The sequence below is a fragment of the Macrobrachium rosenbergii genome, chromosome 13, assembly GCF_040412425.1.
Source record: "Macrobrachium rosenbergii isolate ZJJX-2024 chromosome 13, ASM4041242v1, whole genome shotgun sequence".
In the NCBI taxonomy this organism is placed as follows: domain Eukaryota; kingdom Metazoa; phylum Arthropoda; class Malacostraca; order Decapoda; family Palaemonidae; genus Macrobrachium; species Macrobrachium rosenbergii.
Genome location: NC_089753.1, coordinates 31,508,118 through 31,532,451, shown reverse-complemented (window position 1 = coordinate 31,532,451; position 24,334 = coordinate 31,508,118). Strand labels below are relative to the sequence as shown.

The window sequence follows — 24,334 nt, the reverse complement described above, 5'->3', positions numbered from 1 at the left end:
ATTGTAAATACTCAAATAATATTCCTACTGAAACAAGGAGAAATAGTCTCATCCCGTGACCAACGTACGGGAGCAATCACGAGCATGCGGAGAGAGAGAGAGAGAGAGAGAGAGAGAGAGAGAGAGAGAGAGAGAGAGAGAGAGAGAGAGAGAGAGAATGTCCGGCGTCTTGATTATTTCACCAATAATGTTCCTAAAAGGTGTACCAGCTCAATAGTGGAAGACATTATTGGTTTATAATTACCAGAAAGTTCTTCTGGTAAAGCAGTAGGATGAGACAGCTCTCTCTCTCTCTCTCTCTCTCTCTCTCTCTCTCTCTCTCTCTCTCTCTCTCTCTCTCTCTTCTTAGATAGATAGGAAATAAAGATCTTAAAGTACTTCCTTTCTTATATGATAGTTGAAGACGAAGAAGAAGAAGAAGAAGAAGAAGAGAGAGAGAGAGAGAGAGAGAGAGAGAGAGAGAGAGAGAGAGAGAGAGAGAGGGAGAGAGGGCTTATTTCATAACTCTCACTGTCTTCGACGACAGTCAAATAATTAACCAGAGAAAGCCTTCAAAGTATAATGGCCACCGTTGCAAGGTTCTTATTTTTTTTATTATAATTTTTAATGTTGTGTATTATAATTCTCAATATTATTACTGTCATTATCATTATTATAAATACTATTTTTACTACTACATCAGCAACTGTGGATATTGCCGATTATAATTTTTATCATGTTATCTCGTGTCTCTAGATCGTGTGAATTGTATTATCACTACTTTCTATATTCCATGTACTCGTATATGGCCCTGAGCTGAAATAAAGGATACTATTATTATTTATTATTATTATTATTATTATTATTATTATTATTATTATTATTATTAATCTGACCATTTGGAGAAATAGAGATGTCAGGGGCATTCAGGGGATATTTTGGAGGTTGCTGGATTATTCCCGAGTGAGAGGAGGATCTTTTTCTGGTCACTTGTAGCAAAACAGTTTGAAATAACCCTGAATATAGAATATGGAATACATTCTTCCATTAGGTTTTTGTTTATCAACAAAATCTAAGGCATAATAATTGTGTTATTAGACATAATTGTTTGTGAATTAGCCATTATGTTTCAGTACCAAAGTGGTTATGTTACCATTGACGCTTCGAGGCCAATTTACTAAACTCAGTCGCTCGGTAACTGAAGAATACGGTAGGAAACCGATCAGTGAATTCTTCAGTCACTAGGAATAAAACTAGTATATTTCCGTCACTATTTTTGCTGTTATCCTGAATCGTACACAATATCTCACAAGTATAAAATGCGCCGAAGTTTCTTCGACGCAGTCGAGTTTTCTGTACATCGTATAATCAAGGCCACCGAAAGCAGATCTATCTTTCGGCGGTCTCGGTATAATGCTGTATGAGGCGCGGCCCATGAATCTTTAACCACTGCCCGGTGGTGGCCTGGCCTATATCGTTGCCAGAAGCACGATTATGGCTAACTTTAACCTTAAATTAAATAATAACTAATGAGGCTAGATGGCTGCAATTTGGTGTGTTTGATGACTGGAGGGTGGATGATCAACATACCAATTTGCAGCCCTCTAGCCTTAGTAATTTTTAAGATCTGAGGGCGGACAGAAAAAAGTGCGGACGGACAGACAAAGCCGGCACAATAGTTTTCTTTTACAGAAAACTAAAAAACTTGTATATTTCCGTCACTATTTTTGTTGTTGTCGAGAATCATAGACAATGTCTAATAATGAAAAACTACTTTTATCAGGGGACCGACCTCTGTTAACTTCTACCACTGACCTGAAATATTTATCAGGGATCCAAGCAACGTCATGTTTGCGGATGATTCAAACACCGCATGCCCCTCGCGCTCCCAATTTGACAAAGACTCTGTAATGAAGTTTCCAGTGATATTTTCTAGAGAACTCTGTTCTGACCCCTGCTCTCCCGCCAACATGCTGCTCTTGCGAAAACTGCAACCAATCAGAGGTCTCGTGACGTCTGTTCAGTGACCTGTTGACTTTTTATGACTTTTTATGCCCTCTGTGCCTGGCATACCTTTTGAGGTTTGCCGTGTAGGCGATGTGATGTGGGTAATGAATAATTGAAGAGTCCTTCAGTATACTTGAGCCTTGAATATTTCACCTTCGTGATTTATTTATATTTGCAACTCCAAGATTTATTCGAGTTAAATGCTGGTGAATATTTCATCTTCAGATTTCAGTCGCCAACTGTGCTTCAGTAATTACTCTCCTTTTATTACATTTAGATGATTGGATTGAATTGAATATAGAATTTAGGCCAAAGGCCAAGCACTGGGACCTATGAGGTCTTTCAGCGCTGAAACGGAAATTGACAGTAAAAGTTTGAAAGGTGTAACAGGAGGAAAACCTCAAAGCAGTTACACTATGAATCAATTGTTAGGAGAGGGTGGAAGGTAAAATGAAAGAAAGAGAATATGAAAGGAGGTACAATAAAAGGAACGAAAGGGGTTGCAGCTAGCGGCGGCCGAAGGCAAGCTGTAAAGAACCTTAAGTAATGTACAGTTCGATGGGAAAATTAATTTTTTATATCAACAATTTGGGTTGATAAAATTGCGTATGCTATTTTCTTCCATAACATAACAAGAAATTATAATTCTTAAGATCAGTGGTCAGAGATTCATACCACCTCTCGCATGAGAGAGAGAGAGAGAGAGAGACAGACTCAAGTCTGCCAGACCAGTGCCTGACATTAATGGATGTTTCCATTATTTTTCTGACTAGTAGCACTTCACGATTAATTTACATGCATCCATTATTTCTTTTTGATTAGCAGCACTTCATTATTTAATCACTAATTTATTCTGCTCGTCATTTATGGCCAAATCCTTCAAGTGCACTTACGCAAAGGTGTCTTCACGAGTGTGGAAATAATCGTAAGGTGACAAGAGCAATGACGTTGTAATGGCGTTCTAATTTAGGCAGAAAATCCCCTTCATTTGTCTCAAACCTCAGAGGGCCATTAACTCTAGATTAAAATCTCTCATTAGGTGTCTATTTCCTCAATTCTCTCACGCTCTCTATAGACGTTCTCCTCCTGGTGCCTTCGGAATTACAACCGACCCGCAGGAGATGCTACTCTCGACGTAACAGAATCTTCCATCCAATTTGTCCCCAGTGATTTTTTTTTCTCACCGAAGATTCTCAGAAATATCATTCGATATCTTTCCTCTTCTTCCCTTTCTCCGCACGAAGATAGCACCGGGTGTATTCTCTGCCTCTTTCTAAACATATTGTTTGATATGTTTTCCTCTTCTGCTTGTAAACATATTTTCTTCCGTTTCGTGTTCCTTAATTGGTTTCTTTAAAATTTCCACCTTGGTCTAAACCCCGTTACTCCCTCATATATGTATTTTTAGTTTTCTGTAAAAGAAAACTATTGTGCCGGCTTTTTCTGTCCGTCCTCACTTTTTTCTGTCCGCACTTTTTCTGTCCACCCTCAGATCTTGAAAACTACTGAGGCTAGAGGGCTGCGAAGTGTTATGTTGATCATCCACCCTCCAGTCATCAAGCATACCAAATTACAGCCCTCTAGCCTCAGTAGTTAGCCATAATCTTGCTTCTGGCAGTGATATAGTATATGCCACCACCGGGCCGTGGTTAAAGTTTCATGGGGGGCCGCGGCTCATGTAGCATTATACCGAGGCCACCGAAAGAGAGATCTATTTTCCGTCGCCTTGATTATACGCTGTACAGAAAACTCGACTGCGCCGAAGGCACCTCGGCGCATTTTTTACTTGTTTTTCTTTCGTTTACTTATTTTCTGTCCTGTGTTTGAGATCTGCTTTCCCTATTATGAATCTAGTGGTTGACTGATTGATTATGTCCATTAAAACTGGCGTCACAACATCTACTAGGTTATTGAAAGCCGTAATAAATTTAAATAGAAAATTAAAAATAAATAAATAAGTTTAAAAAGAATTTCATGTAAAAATACCTAAAAATACATATGTATGAAGTATCAATTTTGTTTTCTCCTGACTTCCGGAGGAATGGCTGCTAATTGCTACCTCATTAGCATTCCAGTCACTGCCATTCCGGTTATTGCCATTCCAGAGTGATTGAAAACTCTTCATAGGAAACTTGGAGGGTGAATTTCAGCGTCTTCCGTTTTTGTTTATGGTTGAGCCTGTCGTCACAGAAAACGAGCTCAAGGTTGAGCCCATCTTTGAGCTCTATCGTCATAGAAAACAACCCCAAGGTTGAGTCTATCGTCATCGAAAACGAGCTCAAGGTTGAGCCTATCTTTGAGCTCTATCGTCATAGAAAACGAGCTCAAGGTTGAGCCTATCTTTGAGCTCTATCGTCATAGAAAAACGAAAACAACCCTATCGAGGTTCTTTGAGCTCTATCGTCACAGAAAACGAGCTGAAGGTTGAGCCTATCTTTGAGCTCTATCGTCATAGAAAACGAGCTGAAGGTTGAGCCTATCTTTGAGCTCTATTGTCGTAGAAAACGATCTCAAGGTTGAGCCTGTTGTCATAGAAAACGAGCTCAAGGTTGAGCCTATCTTTGAGCTCTATTGTCGTAGAAAATGAGCTCAAGGTTGAGCCTACGTCATAGAAAACGAGCTCAAGGTTGAACCCGTCTTTGAGCTCTATCGTCGTAGAAAAGGAGCTCAAGGTTGAGCCTATCTTTGAGCTCTATCGTCGTAGAATACGGGCTCAAGGTCGAGCCTCTTAAGCGCCACTTAGCCGCACTGAAATCCCACTCGATTACGGAGATGACGATGTCATTATGGAAAATCTATACACATTCATGACTCTCTCATTTCGCCCCAACGGTTATGTTCTCATTTCCTCGCGTCGAGTGGCTGCAGTGACGCTCGGCCTCGGAGCCAAAGGGGCCTCTCGGCTAAGAAGGACATCTGCCACCCGACGAGGCGATATTATAGCCCTTTCGCCAAAGGTAAAGGGCCGATGCGGGGCTCCAGAACTCTCGGGGTTAAGCAACGAATCTCGGCTCGGGCCGTAACCGTAAGTGAATGTTAATGAGGCGACCATTTGGATAAAACTGCCGATAGAGACGTTGTTGCCTTCGTCATAACAGGTTTTCAGAATGTGTTGCGAAAGAGTTGGAATGTTCCAGAGTTGAAGGTTCTCGCCACGTTTTGGCTTCATTATCGCCGGCGGTTTTAGCAGGGTTCTTGAGGGTCTTTCGTTTAAATGGAATAAGGAGTCGCATTGTAATAAGTTCGCACTGGACGTGCTTATTGTACTTAAAAGAAAATCGAGGATTGTATGCTACAGTTTTCATATTCAGTAGAAATATGAATGGGAGGAACTGAATAAAACCTAGGTGGTCCGCTGGTATAGTGGGTAGTGTCGTGGCATGCCACTCATTGAGATGTGGCGGGTTCGCGTCTCCCCCAGGCCGATGAAAAATCACTGGCTCTGTATCATGATCAGTTACTGCTGCAGTGTTGGGGGGTTTGCTGCGGTGGGAGGTTGAAACCAACACTCTTTGGAAGCTTAAAGAATTTCAAGTCAGAGGCCCCTTTGGTGTGCTTGTTCCATGTGAATGGGTTTCATCTACTGAAATAATAATAATAATAATAATAATAATAATAATAATAATAATAATAATAATGAATTTGCTGCAAAGCTTTTATTGTGAGCCAAGTGTTATTATTATTACTTGTAGTATTAAGTAATTTAACGAGATCACTGCGTCACTACCTAGTCTCTCCTAGGGCTCGCCCAAAGGACGTTTTCCTCCTGTTACACCAATTTTCAGCACTGAATGACCTCGTAGGTCCCAGCGCTTGTCCTTCGTACTAAATTGTTCATATACTATTGTATATATACCAAGGACCTATTCTTAAATGGCATATACTATTGTATATAGTATTGTATATAGTATATATACTATATACTACTATATATACTACTGTATATATATACCAAAGGACTTAATCTTAAATGATAAGTGAAGATTAAAACAGTGTATGTTCAAGAAGTTGGACAGCTAAGTAAGAAGAGACCAAAGAGAGTGGATGATCACCCAGCCAGAAAACTCGTATCCTTTGATTGCGACCTTTGACTTTTAGGACCTCTCCTAGATAGTGACCCCCATGGGGTTTTAACCTGGTAAAAACATAAACAAAAGGCTATAAATACCATAAAGATAATAACTCCCAAGAAATATTAGTCCTAGATAACGACCCCCGAAAACCCTTGGGGGTCACTATCTAGAAAAGATCCCTGTAAATTTCATAAAGTTAATGACCCCCAAGAAATATTAGTCCTAGATAACGACCCCCGAAAACCCTTGGAGGTCACTCTCTAGGAAAGATCCCTGTAAATATCATAAAGATAATGACCCCCAAGAAATATTAGTCCTAGATAACGACCCCCGAAAACCCTTGGGGGTCACTATCTAGGAAAGATCCGACATTTTACATTGGTGTGAGGCGGGGGGTCACCTGAGAAAGATCCATTTTACATTGGTGTGAGCACCTGAGCGGGCAGCAGTATACGTAGGCGGTTTGATTTGAATAATCAACCGTTTATGAATTCTTCAAAGTATTTATAATATTTATGCTTCCCAGACCTACGTATGAGACTCGTGCTTCTCAAGGGATTGCTGGTGATAACGAATCTATATTCATTTCATATATATATATTGTCAAAGTACAAATTCTGTGGTGGAGACTTTTTTTTTTTTTTGTGCAGTTCAACCTTACTGCTTTTCTGTAGCAGTTGCGAGAACATATCTTTCATTTATTGTAAGTTTCTGGAACTTCAATTAAATACGTTAATTTCGTGCAGATGTTTGTTTTTGACAGCGTAATTGTTTAACAAGATGTTAAAGGAAATTCCTGTATAATCTATCTAAAAGCATGTCAGCTTTGATTTCCTTGTGGCTTTATATAATCTGTTTGTTCGAGATATTTCCAGAGCCAGTTGACCAACACTAGGTTATGTCTACTTTTAGTGAGCGTGTGTGTATGTGTGTGAGTGTGGTGTTTGTGTACGCCAGAACTTTTCAAGGCTGGTTAGCAAAGCAGAACAAGATAAGACCAAGAACAGCAAGACAAGATTAAAGCAAGTCTAGGCAAGTCTCAAGTCTCCAGTCATCCCATATAGATAGAAAGGAGAATACTTTGCTTTCGGTTCAACATGAACAGTGTAGTTGTCACAGGACCGGAGGAAGGAATGAAACAAGGTGATGACCAAGTCCTCTCGTGTTTTCACAGCTCCTCTGTGGGTATTACTGAAGGCTCTTTGCAGCGTCCCGTTGTGTGCCGTCAGTGGACCTCAGCTGTAATCTTCTTTCATTCCTGTTACTGTTACTGTACTCCATTCATATTATCTTTCTTCCATCTTTGCTATCCACCCTCTCCTAACAATGATTTCACAGTGCAAATGCTTTGAGGTTTTCCTCCTGTTACACCTTTCAGACCTACCTACTTTCAATTTCCTTTCCAGCGCTAAACTGTACATTCCAGTCCATTCCATAAACTGGATCGCCTGGTAATCCTCGTGTTTTATTCCTTCCTCCAGCTCTGTGACTACGTAAGACACCTCAAATTCAAGCGATAGATCGTCAATAAAAATTTAAGCGTTTGCTTCAAAAGAGGAGCCGTTCAAAGGACAGTCCCTGACTGCCACTACAACGAGTGCGATCGGCCGTAATATTTTTTCTTTAACTCCTGCGATACGTCGTTGCATAAGTGATGTAAATAAATTTTGTATTTTCATTTATATTTCGCTTTATAATCACACTGCGTGTTAAGAACACTTCCTCACACATAGTGGGATTATATATATATATATATATATATATATATATATATATATATATATATATATATATATATATATATATATATATATATATATATATATATATATATATACACGAAAAGCAGACCAACGCGCGCCGTCAGATGGAGTGACCTTTGATAGGCCTCGGCAAGATCAATGGAGACCAGATTCGGAATCCTTCTTTGCCCACCTAACGCCTCCATAATTTCACCTCACTCCTCCGTCGAAGGAAGATGGATCCCTCAAACATTCTAACATTCTTCTAAATCTTTATGTGTTTTCGTGCGTAAGGATTTTAACTGAAATTGAATTTAGAATTTAGGCCAAAGGCCAAGCACTTGGACTTATGAGGTCATTCAGCGCTGAAATGGAAATTGACAGTAAAGGGTTTGAAAGGTGTAACAGGAGGAAAACCTCAAAGCAATTGCACTATGAATCAATTGTCAGAATAGGATGGAAATTGAGATGGAAGAAGGAGAATATGAAAGGAGGTACAGTAAAAGGAACGAATGGGGTTGCAACTAGGGGCCGAAGGCACGCTGCAAAGAACCTTAAGTAATGCCTACAGTGCACCGCATGAGGTGCACTGATGGCGCAGCCCACCTACGGGATATAAGGATTTTAACGTCACGGTTCAGGAGTAAACTATATGCCCGATTTAATCTGCAGCTTCCTTTTAATTTTTCAATAATGCGCGACAACCTAAAAAATAAATACTTCCATTATATAATAATCCTGGTTATTATACATATCTCATTATGACAGCGTGTGAAGATAACGGGTTTTAGATATCAACGGTAATTAGCAAACAAATGGTAGCCCAGTAATATTGCTGATATCGCTTTTAGCAATAATAGTCATCTTGGCTATTATTGCATACCAATACTATTGATAGTAAGGATTATGATAATACTGATAATAACAGTGCATTGTATGCATTCTCATGGAGTAACCCAAGATAAACCATATATTTCCACTTTGTTGAAATCCCTTCCGTAATTACGACTGAATGTATTTAATGCGACTGTCTGGTCGGATGCCGGGAAGTTAATGAGTCGCTTCGTTAATCTCAAACTAATCTAAATTTATCATTATTATGACTATTAATAGAAATATAAAAATAAACATTGTTTTTTTACTGGTTATTCCCGTGTGGGCTGAGCCGGTTACCAGATAATTAATATGGAGACTCGGTGAAATTCTACCGATATTATTATTATTACGCATCCCATTCATATCCCATAGTGGCATTGTGATGTTGACAAAAGAATTGGGTAACGGTTCTCCCCCCCCAACCCCCACCCCGAATTAATTGCAGCTCTTTGTATAACAGCGTTGGATGCGACAGGCGCCTTTCCGTATCATCTAACAAAGCTTCGTTGCAGATCAGTGCGTTTTCATTTTCCAGTTTTCAGTAACATTCAGAGAAGGCAAGTATGGATCTTTCCTAGATAGTGTCCCCCAAGGGTTTTCGGGGGCCGGTATCTAGGACTAATATTTCTTGGGGGTCATTATCTTTGTGATATTTACAGTCTTTTGTTTATGTTTTTTACGGTAATCCCCAACTGGCTTGTACTAAACACGCCGCAAAGGTGGATACATACCGGGTTAAAACCCCCTGGGGGACACTACCTAGGAAAGATCAGCAAATATTATTCTTGCTGTCGATATTTCTTCGACGAGCGGACTCCTTGCATTTTGGGAAGTAAATGGAAGGAACCTCGAGAAAAGAATGTTTTATCAAGCTGTCGAAATAAACTCAGTTTTCCCTTCATAAAAAAAACAAATCTGTGACAGCAGGAACATTCCACTAAAATTCTAATCCCTCTGTTAGGATGTTCATCAGCTTGAACCAATTTTTTTTATTATTGAACCTCATCAGTGCAACGTCCATTAAACTGAAAATCATAGCTTGGAGACCAGTATCACTCAGTGATATAAAAATGTTCATTTGAGCAGTAGCTCTGTTAATTGCGAATCCATTTGGGAAAAAAATCAGTTATTCAGACTTCATCTTTGACCGAGTTGAATGGAGAGAGAGAGAGAGAGAGAGAGAGAGAGAGAGAGAGGAGGGAGGGGTGGGGAGAGAGAGGGGGGTGGGGGTGAGCACCTCCCGTCGTATCTCCCAGCAACTTATGATCTGAGTTCATGTCTGTAGGGACTGCTCAGTAAGTGAAAGCACTTAATCGTGGTACTGGTGGTATTAGTGTGTCGTGCTTGCTAGTACAGAATTGGGTTGAGAGATATAATCTCCCGTTAATTTCTACGTAAGGCTTTTAGCGGTTTTTGAACAAGTAAAAACATTTAGCAGACAGTCCACATTGTCCATGCAGTCACTATTTCGCCACATTTGTTATTCTAGTCCCTGCTTTTTGTTTTGAGCATTTTTTCATGTAAACTTTCCTTGAAAATTTACTACTTTTTAAACTTGTAAAATGTAAAACATGATTTTTTTTTGCAGCTTAATTAGTCTTGATAATTTATTTCAAATGAAAGTAGTAGTGGTAATCTAGGTCAAAGATCAAAAAGATCGACCGAACTGAATGTGAAAGATGTTGCGGCTAAGCAAACATACTTATATTGATCAGCATGATTAAAATATATGGGTCACTGCTAATATATTTTAAAGAAAACGTATAATTTCCATTTTCTTTGTAATTTATACGTATACTGAAGAAAGTCGAGTTGATCCCGCATGTGTCCGTGAAAACGCCAAAAATAAATAAGAAATAAGAGTCAAGAGCTTTTCGTAGTTTAAGACACTTTTGGTCCTTGAATTTAGCACTGAAGTTCTTATCATTGTTTACTTGATATTTTGTGTAGTTCGTCTCCCCCTATATCCTTATCCTAGGAATGCATGGATTATTTTAATCATTTCCGGGGTGAGGGGAAGTTTCATATGCTTTTGATCTTAATGATACATTTCATCACAGTCAGTATGTTAATTTTTTGTGGTGAACAAGATGCCCTTAATTATTGTTTTCTGTCATGCCCTTCTCTTCAGTTTTTCCTGGGTTGTAGCATCCTCTTGTTGTATGGTACTCCGAACCTCATATATTTTTTATTATTATTTTCTTTGAAATTAGTGACGTATTACTTTATTATAATTTTCCACATTATTTCTGCTAGTGTTTGACTAGTTGCCATTTTGTATGCTGAATTTTTTTATGGGTCATTAAAACTCCTGTCAGTTCTAATTTTCGCCTCTCTTGCAATACTTAAGGTTCGGCATTACACATAAAATATAAACGGACTCTTGATCTTGGCTGGTGGTTTTGATTACAACTCATGCATTTTTGTGTTCCATAAGATCACCGGTTTGTGAGGTACATTTAGGATTGTTGTGATATTTTTTCCATGACCTACCCTACTTTGAGTAATTCTTACATTGGAGGGGTTTGGGAATAGTATAAGGGTGAGTTTTTCTATTTTGTCCAAATATTTTTATTTTCATTGGTAAGGTTTATCTACTAAATTTGATTTTTATGTCACTTTTATAATTCCATTTGTTTTATTTGGGATGGTGTATATTTCTCTGAAATTATATACCTTTTTTAAGGGAGCCAAGTATGACAGCTTTATTGATTAGTTTTTAATTTTTTGATAAATCTACATTACTTACAAAATAGTTCATTGTGTTGTGTTTTGCGACTGACATTCATTTACAATAATGATTTTTGTGGAATGGAATGGGATATAAAGTTGAGAACATGAAATCACCCTCTCTAGTGGACTCTTAACACTGAGCAAGCATTCTCCATTGTAAACGGAGTCTGACAGATGCACCAGTTCAGTGTCAAGAGGTCAATGCTCAGTCTCAAACCTCCTGAGGCCCTTTTAACAAAAAGAGACATCTGTAAAAATCTGAGAATAAGCAATCTGTGATCTTAACTCTACCTTCCTGCATTTTTTCAACCTCTGCCAGTAGGGCTCAAGACCTGAGTGAATCTGAAAAGTAAACTTGGAACACACTAGAAGTTATCAACAGGGGAGGGCAATGGTCTTTGAACAGAAGCCTGTTTCTAATTGACAGGATGGACACCAACCAGGGCTCCATTCCTTGTTGCTGTTATATTGTCCAACAGGTCATCCCTCTCGTGTGTCAGCAGGGGAGGGGATCGCCACTCTGAGTGATTTCCTCCTTTCCTCTTCCACCCTCTTGGATGGACCTGGGAAGGGGAGCCAAGAGGAAGCGAAATGTTCTCCACCCTTCTTAGATCAAGAGGACTGCAGCTGCTCTTGCCTGGGATTCTGAGGCTGAAGCCTTCTTTACACAACTGAGGTGGAGGGTTTTGTTGTACCCAAGGGCTTTCACTGAGGGAGCCTTGCCTCCCTGAGGCAGTTTGAATGTAGCTGTAGAGAGGAAGAGGGAATCTTGGGAATTCTCCTTGCACACCTCCATGGCTGTATTGAATTTCTCCGGATGGGAGTAGAAGCAATTACTCAAAACAGATCTGTTATGCAGCAGGAGACTGCTTTCGGGTGATACCTGGCAAGAGAGCAGGGAGAGAATGGAGTCTCTCCGTCAGAACACGAAGTTTGCCTACTGGTTGGTATCTTGTTGTGCAAGATAGGTAAGGGCCTTGCTGCCTGACACAGTAACCTCCTAAAATCCCATATTCTGTTCACAGTACCTGATTGACTAAATCGTAGTTGAATTGAAAAGTATCAAGAATCAAAGGGCCTAATAACAGTTAGAGCAACAGCAAAGTCAAAGGAAATGTTAATTTTTAAAACATAAGATTTTGTACCCGTCATTTTAAAAATTGAGATTCTATACCCTGTTTTGAGATACTCCCTGTTTACACCAGTCATGTATCTAAGGCAGCTGATGTCAGATGACCCCCTATTAACTGTGTAAGGCGATGCACGATATAACTAAAGACTTCTATGAAGATTTAAAATCTTTGTACGTACATCAAAATCATTTACATTTTGTTTCACACCTAAAATCATTTTCACATTACAAAAACATACATTATATAATCACTGTGCAAGTCATGGAATCAAACTGTTTCCAAGCAAAGAGCAAGAGAGCTTGGGAAAGATTAATAAAACTCTTCATTTGCTTTTATAAACATATATTACACAAATTAATAATTTGATGACTGGTAAAAGGGAACATTTGTGTATAACCTATTCACAGCAGTAACAAAATTCAAAATACATTACAAAACTTAAGATTTGTACAATTACAGTATGTGAAAAATTATTTTTCCCACAATGCTTTTACCTAGAATATTTCATATTGCAGAACTATAAGATATATAAATTTAAATTTACATATTTCACATCACTGGTGAGTATGAGGGAGACATAAAGCAGAATTTTATTTTTAAATCAATAAAGCTGCCCTAGGAACAGCCCCTCAAATATTTAGTTGACCTACAAATCACACTATTTCACAAAGCATTTTACTAAAAACTCCTGGACCCTGTCTTTCAGCGGGGAATCTAAGCAGATTTCTGCATATGGCAGCAATGAGAACACTAATTGGCTGATAGAAACTGAATGCTCCATTGGTTATGTGTGAAGTGGTGAATGAGGTCAAAATTAAAGTACAATTAGAAAATAGAAAATGTTAGACATTAAACAAAAATGGAAAGTTGTTGCATCCTGATTAACCAAAATACAAGGTGCAATATTATAGAGCCATTCATTGTTAATAAGAACTTTACCTCATGTTTTGTAACACTGCAATAATAGACAATATCTGGTCCTTTCTACTGGTATAAATAGAAGTTATTACCAATCAGTCTCCTACAAACATTTTTGCCAATGCCAACAGTAATTCCCCTGGCCATATTCATAGCTAAATTAGCTAATGGAATACCCATTAACAATTCTGTACAACAGATGAATAGTTTTGCAAGGTAACGGAAAATCTGTACAATCCTTAAATGAGCTACACTTATTTCCAAATTAAGAATCCTTAACAACTCCGACCTGAGCTGAACGAATACACCTAGCGTGAAGTTTCCAACCTGAGCGAATAACATGAGCGACAGTTCCAGGTTCCTTGTCCGGTGCCGCAAGTTCAAACATTGCTTCTTGCAGAGAGGGATCAAATTTATCCCCGATCTCAGGAATGAATTGTGTTAGGCCGTGCCGCCGAAAAACCTGGTGGAAACAAAATCTATTGATATTTGGAATTGCAAAATAGTTGAAAGTAAATGCTTTAATGCACAAAATACTCTACCAAATAATCAACATCAGAGTTGAATTGATATTACCATTACACCACCTGCCCATAATACAATAATTATGCAGATGAAATTTGACAGCAACTTTCTAAGGATGTAAAGAAATACATTTACTTCTTAAACATTTAGCCTATTCAAAGGACACACTCAAAAGTAAAACATTTACAGAATAACATTTTCTACAAATTGATGACATTCTTAAATCATAAGGTTACTATGCTCTACCAAAGCCCAATCCCTCCAAAAGGTTTTGAAAACACATTTTATGTGTACAGTACATCTAACAGCTAAAACTGTACCCGACCCCTATCTCAATTAAATCATGGATCTTTCCTTGGTAAAATATTATAAACAACCCGATACTTTACTTTAAATTCTTTGAGACATATCTTACTCAGTAACAGCATCAAAATTTAATGGAAGATTAGCTATTGCATAATATCTTCAAATATGCCCAATTCTAATGTTTACTAACCTCACTGAGATGCACTTTCTATTTACAGCAAATCAAGATTTGAAATTGGAATTACAATTCAATTTCTCTTGTAATGCACTCAAGCGTACTAAGTTCAATGACTCTATTACAACAAGAACCTGAATGGAGCAGATTCTAATTCAGTTGCTGAAACTCAATGCCTTCAATTTCTCTTGTAATGCACTCAAGCGTACTAAGTTCAGTGACTCTATTACAACAAGAACCTGAATGGAGCAGATTCTAATTCAGTTGCTGAAACTCAATGCCCAATCTACTTACCCTTCTTAAAAAAAAAAAAAAAAAAAAAGACTTGGGGACCAACCAAAATGATCCTCAGTGAACTGGCCGTCTTAAAAGAGGTATATCGGCCTATTACCTTTGTTTAGACTATTCTTTCCCAGTATTTTCTTCATCTTCAATTAACCCCTGAAAAGACAAAATAATGAAGTGATACTTACTGATAGTAACTGACTTTCCGTCATGACTAATCCGTCGTATAATGTCTTAAGATCTGAAGGACCTTCTTTGACTCTCTCCTCGGGCACACTGCTGATTGCCTTGTGAAACACATCTGATACCTAGACAATAAAAAGAAAGTTGAGAATGCTACACTGAAATTTCAGTAGAATTATACTCTAATACATTACACTCTATTCTATGCTTACATAGCTTATTAATAAAAAGTTACAGGAACAACTACATTTTGGTTCCATCTGTCTGAAATTTCAATAATGTATACACGTACAGTACAGTAGTTCCCAGTCCACAGTCTCACATATCACTAGATTAGAATGAAGCTAGGAATACAAGAGTTCTCAGTGATCTCCAAAGGTATTAAATGGTGGTGTAGGCTTACGGTGAGAAGCATTTTGTTTGCCGTGGATTACTGTACATAAATTCCATCAACAACTAGGTTCAAATAGTGTTATATGAGGAATAACTCATTTTACGATGTCATATATGCATCAGCCACAAATTTTGTTGCATCACCTAATAATCATCTAGTCCTCTGGTAGCAAATACAAAGGGGCCCTTGCAAGGTATACTCAAGTTACCATAGGTTATGTGCATTATCACTTTGACTCCCAGATGCATTTCATTCAGCATGTCTAATTTCCACTTTTCAAAATAATTCTAGGCTTTTTTTAGCTCTACCTTGTTCCATTTCCCTCCTTAATTAAAAAAAAAAAGCCCTTTTAAGTGTTGGAGTTGATTAGCTTGCATTATTCAACTATGCCTATACAGTAATAAGCAGCTAGTAAGATTGTATAACTTATCACTAGGTTACACCGCAGAGATTTCACGTCACCTGCTATTATAATACAGACCGGACATTATACATGTATTTAAATTACAATTATTATGCACTGTATACTTCACCAAGAACTGAAAGTCCATTTTTAAAAACAAATACCAACTAGTCTTTCACAAGCATGGTAAATTACACCTGGAAAATGGTGCACTAATATCTGCTTTGTAAAAATTAATAACTTGCAGTTGAGAACTGTTTCAATATAGTATTACATTATTATTTTTATCACTATAACTTACTTAAAGGACAATGCAGTCAGATTTCTAGACTCTCATAAGGCTAGCCTGTAGAGTTTGTTCTTAAATATAATGTGAAAATAAAGATTATTCAATTTATCATCACTGGACATTTTCAGATTTTATGGCGAAACTTGTAATAAATGAAAAAAGGAGCTTACCTCTAGAAGATCTTTACAGAATCCTTGTATGCCATACTGTTTGGCGTCTTTTATTTCTTTTTGTAATCGAACTCTGACATTTTCTCTGTCTGCTAACGTCCTTTGGTATTTATCCTGTGAGGAAAAGGAGTAATGCTAATAGCATGAAAACTGTAACAAAACTGCTTTTCTCATCTAAAATGGCTTCCTTAAACATTCTACTTTACATAATGATAACCATTACGACTGCAGTTAGCAGTTACTATGAAGAATACCGACAAAAATACGTAGCATTACTGTAACATCAAGATGACACTGGAAAGCCAATACTATAATATTATTGGGCTCAGGGTGTAGTAAACCTAACCCCTAGTATTTCCTGGCTACACTCCATCAATTTTTACTAAAATATTCACTTAATTATAAAAAATTATTTTCCATGTCATTGTCAACTATAAAAAAAATCCTTCAGTATACTGGAAAATATAAATGTACTTGAGGCCTACACAGGGTACTCTAACCTCTTGTAGGTTGGGCTTTATGTACACCATATTACACATGGAGCCTGGGAAATACTTGTGCACCTTTGTCCAAATTTAAAGTGCTGTACAGTATTTATAATTCAGAAATACAAATTAACTAGACTCATATTGGTTCCAGATAAAAATTTATTACAAATTAACTAGACTTATACTGGTTACAGATAAAAATTTATTACAAATTAACTAGACTTATACTGGTTCCAGATAAAAATTTATTACAAATTAACTAGACTTATACTGGTTACAGATAAAAATTTATTACTGAGATAAAAAAAAAAAGTTTAAAGTAGTTCAGTAAATTCCTTCCTTTCAATGGGTTACCCTCGAATCATGAAGAGGCATCCTGACAACATGGACTTGACTCTGTTTTCAAAAGTATTTCACTTTCACTACACTTCTCGAGTTTAACAACCTCCATTAATATTTTCCTGTGTCAGTCCAGGTCTCTTGAATGTCTTGTAAATTTATGTCATTCACTGTGATTATTTTTTTTTTTATGTCCTTTCTTGACATACATTAGAGTATACAGAATCAAGAACTAAAGATAAAAATGATCTGACACTCATATTACTGTAAATATATATTTTTTTTATTAACAGTTGTTTCTGAAAAACATTGCCAACTGAGATTTTCATATGAATAAGTTGGTCAATTTCACATTCGCTTCAACACTAAATATTCTGAAGCCATTACCCAACATGATTTGAAAGAGAAACTTTTAACAAATTAAGCAAATAAAAACTCAGATCTAATTTCAGGTATTAGGCTATATGGGCAGTCCCCAGTTTACGAGGGGGTTCCATTCCGACGCCACGTCGTAAGCCAAAAATTGTTGTAACCCAAAATATTGTTGAAAATCGTAAGAAAACCTTACTTTTAATCATCTGAGTGTCTTGTAAACAACGTAAACTGCATTTTTATTGAGTTTTCATCAAAAAACCTCCAAATTTTGACCATTCTGCCCTTTTGGAGTCATATTTCTTACGTCGGATCAGCGTCGTCGGCATCATAAACCTAGAACAAGTGTTGTAACCCGGGAAATAGTTTTTGATGAATATATCTGAAGAGCGTTGGAAGCTCAGAATGTTGTAAGCTGAGCCCGTCGTAACCTGGGGACTGCCTGTACTTGAATCCCATATCATGATTTTGTAATTGTAAACTTAAAAACAGCCACTTAATGGCTGCACGGAGTAACACTCCTAAAACTACAGCGTCATACCTTTAGATCAGTTGCCTTTTCCGCTAGATTTTCATTTTCCTTCATTAATGCCGCAATTTGTTCTTGAAGTTGTTTTTCTGTTTCTGTACCCTCTGCTGGTTTTTCCGCAGCTGCGCAATATAGACGATGACATCTGTATGTCCACCTGCAAAGCATCCTTGGTATAAGTTGTCTTATCTTGTATGTTAGTAAAAACCAGTACAAAGTTAAAAGCATTTGCCAACAATACCATAATTTCTTCACAGGTTTTTGGATGTATGTATGGTTTCATTAACTAAGTACCTCTGAAAACTACTCGTGCAATACATTCAGTGAGCATATTTTGCCATTACACAATACTTTGGACTCAAAATGTGATTACTACAATAACATAGTGCAGTACTCTTGTAGCCTATTATACAGTATGTAATATTTATCACCTAAGAAAACTATTCATGGTTTGGTTTTCCAAAGCTTTAAAAGAAAGGTTCCATATACTGTATATATAATCAAATAAATTCAATGTACCCAGCTTAACTTAAGTAAGCCCTAACTGCATGATATCCCTTTGAATACAATTAGGCTACATATGGTGAAGTACACTGCAAAAAGCTTTTGACAATGCAACCATTTCAATCTAACCTTTCTTCTTGATTTTACGTCAAAGATGTCCAAGATATTTTTTCTTTACAATATTTGAGGTTCAAGGTTACTTTAATGTAAGATATTCCTTGGGATGAGCAAGTATAGTAGGTAGAAGTCACCTGCCCCTCTTCGAACAAAGTACTGCATCCTAGGTAATGTTAAGTTAGGTTTTGGTGATGTACCGTATCTTAGACTTGACTCCTTCATGTGGATTGCAAACAGAGGCAAGCCTGAGTACTGTACACGCACATGCAGTAGAACTACAGTTATCGGATGTCAACTAGCAGACAATTCAGTTCAAGTGCAATTTGTCTGACGAAAAATCTGCCCCCACGGAAGACTTTTGCTTGGTTTAAGGACGGACAAAAATGATCAGCTAAAACAAGTATGGAATTAGGCACATGACATGTGTGGTTCCCAGAGCAAAAAGGGGGGATTAGTCTGTGAGTGGGTCTCGCTCAATGCACACCTCTGCTAAACTGTCTCTTTTGTCTGTCTTTTTTTTTTATTTTATTTTATTTTAGTGCAAATATCTTAAAGTCATCTTGGCCCCTAAGAGGGAATTGTCTTTAGACAAGTAGAAGGGAAGACAAGATGTCCCTAGTTCATTAATAAAAGAAAGATGTGCAAAATAAGGGATATCACCAATTTAAAAAATTGAACAAACAGTGCTATACACCTGCAAAATGACAATGCTATCTCTCACTTTAAGAACACATTAAAATGCATAAAAACAAACATCACTAGAAATGCTTTTAGTGACAAAGAGACACAGAATTTCAAGCAGTAGAAAGAGAAACCACCTCAGCAGTATGATTGCCTGCAATTTTCATGGAAGGGAACTCCCCTTGCAAACAGTAACACTTCTCCTCATCACCTTTCTTACCACCTACCACATATGCCATCAACTCTCCCAGTTACATGGAAAGTGAGAAAAAGTTTCCATTTTTTTTTCATCTGTTTACTTTGTCAGGTTTTCTGTATGATTTCTGCATGCCAGGCTTGTTAAATGAGTTAAAATGCTTTTATTTGTTGTATTTCTGGGGTCTGGAACAGATTAATCCAATTCCCATTGTTTCCATGGGAAAAATCTGTTCAGTTGAAAGAAAGATCTGTTAAAGAACAGCATTCTGTAATGGATTAGGTCCGTTAACTGAGGTTCCACTGTACTTGCCATCGGTGAAGTTCTATAAGCATCTGTGCAAATGCACAGTCTAAATGCATGCACCACATCTAATTTCTCTATAGCATAGTTCTATAATGTAATTTGCTTTAGCCTGGTGAAGAGTTTAAACTGAGGCTAGTCAGATTTTGTATAGGCCTAGACTATGAAACACCCAAGGAAGAGCAGTGTCTGCATTTAGGGGCCAGTGCTAAGTACTGAAGTTACTAAGCTGCCATAGTAAAATTTAGGTTTAACCCCTTGAGTCTGGTGGACCTCATGTGATGATTATATGATGTATTAACCTTGTGGTCATGTTTGGGTATACTTGTGAGTTTATTTATTTATCACTATGGTATTTGAATGAATTGGGAGAAATCTTTCATTGACCTGAATAGGTTATAAATGATTACTTGGCCTACTAATAGGTGCTACTTCCAATTCCATATCTACCCCGCCCAATCCATCTCCTGGTGATTCTGGCCACGTTTGAGTTAATAAAGTTGGGAGATGCTGATGTTCCTATGTACCAGCAACAATGTAGTATTGCTGAAAGGGACTGCACATCATGAAGAAGAATTTACTGATGATAAACCAGAGGTTCAATATAAGATTTTTTAGCCAATGTGATATTTCTGCTTGCATTTCAGCAAAGAGGCCACCTCCCAGGCCAAAACTCCCCAGCCAGCTGCCCCACTATTAGCAGAATGCTAATGTTCAATTTGTTGTGGAATATGCAAAAACAAATTTCTTATATTTTATTCTACTGATGTGTATGCACAAGTAATCATCTTTCCACTGATGTGTTTTTTGTTTTTAAATAGACTAACCTTAGGATCTTAGGATCTGCCCAGTCAGCAAGTCAAGTCACCATATCATGACAGTCAATTTGCTCCAAATGCAGTTGACATATAATGTCCATTAGGTTGAATTATGTTGCAAAAACAAATTAAATGTCAAAAGCAATACCTTATGGTTGGGAGGACATGCCCCTTATAACTACTATGGGTATAATTTTTAAGCAAGATTAGACTAATTGGGTCCAAAAGAATGATGACCATCAAATCTGACAGGATGTAGCACCCAAAGTTAGGTAAAGGTGTATATCTGTGATTGCTATTACAAAATTTTCATTAATGTCACACTATATCTGACTTTTTTACCTTGACACTATATCTGACTTTTTTACCTTGTGATGTTTAGTGAGTAAAATTTATGTAAACCATTATCACAATTTAGACTAGAAAATACTATTTCCTATTTTAATGTTTGAACATTTGGCATTCATTTCATTCACAAGTGACCTAACCAACCACACACTATCATGCACTAGGGTAAGGACCTGGTACCCTACGTTAGGTTAGGTTAGGTGTGTTTGGTTAGTTCGAGAACAAAACAAGCGTCAGAAATGTTCGAAACGCATTCTAAAACAGGAAAATGATACAGTATTTTCAGTTCCAAAATGTGATAGCAGTTTAAAGTAAAATCATTTAGCATTTACATACTTAGCTGGCTGGTTCGCTTAGGTTTTAAGTATACTGGATTCCACCACTACTAAAAATGTCTTGTTTCCAAGTGTGGTTCCCCATTACTTTTAGGCCTACTTGTTGTTACAAGGAAACACAAGAATAAATGGTTTGACCTGCAATGGGCCTAGCCTAAGGGTAAAGAAATGCACAAAGGTACAGCATAGCCTAAGCAGCTGAAAAAAGACAGTAGCCTATAGCTTAGTCTAGCCTACGTCCATTTTAATAACAAGCCTAAAACAGTTTTAACTGTCAAAACGAGGTTCCTATCAATGGTGAGAAAGTTCTTAAGCTAAGCCTAATTCAATATAAACTAGGCAAAGCTTAGTCTAGAACTGATGTCTAGTGTACGTATCACGGTAATCCATAACCTTACATAGGCTAGGCCTACGATTGGCTAATCCAACATGGGCGAGAGTAAGCGGTGCTTCTAAGAGAGCGCTCCACACGGACTATTAGCCCAACTTGGAAATCGACTTTTCCTATACTTTTAGTGTTGCTGATGAAGGAGTTGGTGTTGTTTCAGGTGGGGGGACAACTTCCCGAGAAAGACCGGACCGAAATGTTGTCGTTACGGAACGGTTCCGCGGACGCGCGAGTCATCAGGGCGCCGTACGTTCAAGAAGGGACTGGCCAAGGAAACCTGTCATAAAAGGAACTGGACTAACCTAACGTACCCCAACCTAACCCAGTAGGCCATGTTACTTAGCTGGGGGCTCGACCCCCAGACCCCACAGTATAGGAAACTCCACTTTTCGTCAAAGGCTCCCCTATAACTGCGCATGCACGATAGCTTTCCAGGATGGCCAGAACGTTAAAAAGTAATAAGTTTTAAGGTTAATTCCAGTCGAGCGACAAAAAATAATGGTAAATTTATAATTAGCGACGAAAATTCTAGCCCGTCGGAAAAGTCGATTTCCTAGGCAACACCCCATCCGGAGCTGTTATGCAGTTCTACCTTATATTTGATATTATTTTATAGTAGGCAAGTTTATAGAAGGCTATTTTATAGAGGAATGGGCTCATTGCATAACCAAATTCATGAACCCCCTCCATAAGCTGTCGTACAACGGCAAACCTTTCCCAAAGACAGGCTTCATAGCGTCCAAGATTAGGCCCGGCAACCACGGCCCTAATTTTAAGACAAGTATATAAATATACATAGACATAATGACAGCATCACACAATTTGTCGTAGTAAATTTGCGAAGGAAAATATACATGATGTAATAAACGAAGTCTAAAGTAATTCATCCCCCGTAAGGTTACGTTAGACAGCCGGCTCGGAATGTCACAATTATCATGAAAGGTTAAATTTAATTGGAAAATCGTTCTCTTCACTCACCCCGTGGTCGGCGACTTGCTGCAAATCCGCAGAGAATTTCTAATAAGCGAATTACAAACGACTTTACTCATGCTGGCTATGGACATGGTGTTGATTTTTCTTAAAAGATTCGCGATGTACCGTTGCGGGGAACCCTAAAGGAGGAACAGTGTGGCGTTCACATCGTTATACAAAACTTCGTTTATTTCGTTTCTATCGCTTAATTTTCAGTATTTTTTGGCTCTAATGGGGATATTTACGAAATTGAATTGTATTTTCACGAATTAAATTCGTAATTTGATCGACAATAATGGTATCATGAGAGAGTCGATGCCGTGAGTGGAAAGATTTCTTGACAAGCATATTGTTCTTTTCCAGGCTCAGTTGTTGATCAACCATAGATATCATGTTATGTAACCCATTTAGAGGAACATTATCTGACTCACATTGCCATTTTATTCCTGCGTTTTTTTGTTTGGAAATCCCTCAGGACTCTGTGTCATTAAGATACTATTTTTATTAATCTTATTATTAGGGTTTTCTCTTTCTTTAATCAACATTTTTGGTGAAAGTTCTTTCTCTTTAATCAACATTCTTGGAGAAATGTCGCTTTGCAATGCCTACACATGGCCTCATTGCCATTAATATTGCAAGTAAGAATATTCTCTGAGATACTGACAGCATCCTGAACGATAAACACTGGCAATTAACGAAACTGAAATAATGTAACAACGCAGTACTCAGTGTCTACTGAAACTTGTGTTAAAAGTGACGTTGTGAGGTTCGTTCATTTATTTTCTATATTGCTATTTTATTTTCAAAGTCTATTATATTATTATGTATGTAATAAGCATAATTATGGCTGCTTTAAATATCATTACTAAGCAGCTTGTACTGAATTATTCACAGGACATTTTCAAGCTTTAATTAAAAACTATAATGCGAGTTAATATTTCTCTATGTGTAATTCTTCACATTATTTCGTGTTCTCTAGTTAATGAGGCTATACGATTATAGAAGGATACTATTTAACTAATTTTTAAAAATCTACAGCAAATCATAAATAAGAAAAATTCTTATGCCGAGATACCGGTATTGTTATATAACTGTTATGTCCAAAATGATATTTTCCCCTTTTTTCAGTCAAAGGAAACTTGTCGTTTAATCTTTATATTTTAAAACTACCTATGTGAAAGTAAAGTTTGATAAATGAAATATGCAATTAAATATTTCAGCGATTATACAGTATTATGTGGCGATGGTTTTGGGGAGGAGAAACGTCATCTATGTATTTTTTAGAAATCTGTGACAGAAAGACGTTCTTCTTCAATGTTCAAACTGATGTAATACGCTTTATACAACTGAAGTATTAAATATATTTTACGAACATAATATTTATGTGAAAGATCTCATTGCAAATGACGTCCCCGATATGATTTTGAAATTTGCCTTTGAGCTATGAAAATGTCGACAAGATGCCCTTCATAGGAAATGATGCAATCTCGCCATTCTCGGCGTTTTGTTTTGATCACAAGCACGTCATCTCCATCACCTCTCTAAGTTCCAACGCCGTGCCTGTTAGCAACTTACCTGATCATCGAAAAACTGGAAAACATGACGGAAGGATTTAGGAATGGAATTGTAGAATTGTGGTACTACTGGAACTTCAGAAGTTCAAGCAAAATTGCAATGCATGCTACCGTAATACAGTTCAAATTTATTTTAATATTTTACTGACATTTTCAATTATTTATTAGTTTGTCAATTT

General features: G+C 37.4%; 2 protein-coding genes across 2 annotated transcripts in view; one reads left to right on the top strand and one right to left on the bottom strand.

The window, feature by feature from the left end:
• The window catches only part of LOC136845128 (serine proteinase stubble-like), a 512,075-nt gene that overhangs the window by 326,553 nt on the left and 161,188 nt on the right, over positions 1-24,334 (top strand). The gene's annotated exons all lie outside the window — the stretch shown is intronic.
• Roe1 (grpE protein homolog, mitochondrial Roe1) lies at positions 12,869-22,923 on the bottom strand. Its single transcript, XM_067114952.1, has 5 exons — positions 22,588-22,923; positions 17,932-18,076; positions 16,192-16,305; positions 14,941-15,060; positions 12,869-13,924 (listed from the first exon to the last, which is right to left on the bottom strand). The coding sequence occupies exons 1-5, from the start codon at positions 22,671-22,673 to the stop codon at positions 13,727-13,729; spliced, it is 663 nt and encodes a 220-aa protein (XP_066971053.1). The 5' UTR covers positions 22,674-22,923; the 3' UTR covers positions 12,869-13,726.

What these genes read in the sequence shown, in the direction of transcription:
- Roe1 (XM_067114952.1), bottom strand. Translation starts at nt 22,673, where the DNA reads ATGTCCATAGCCAGCATGAGTAAAGTCGTTTGTAATTCGCTTATTAGA. An exon ending in AAAAGGCAACTGATCTAAAG is followed by an intron (nt 16,306 to 17,931) that starts GTATGACGCTGT and finishes TTTTCCTCACAG; the next exon opens with GATAAATACCAAAGGACGTT. An exon ending in CGGAAAGTCAGTTACTATCA is followed by an intron (nt 13,925 to 14,940) that starts GTAAGTATCACT and finishes TGTTTCCACCAG; the next exon opens with GTTTTTCGGCGGCACGGCCT.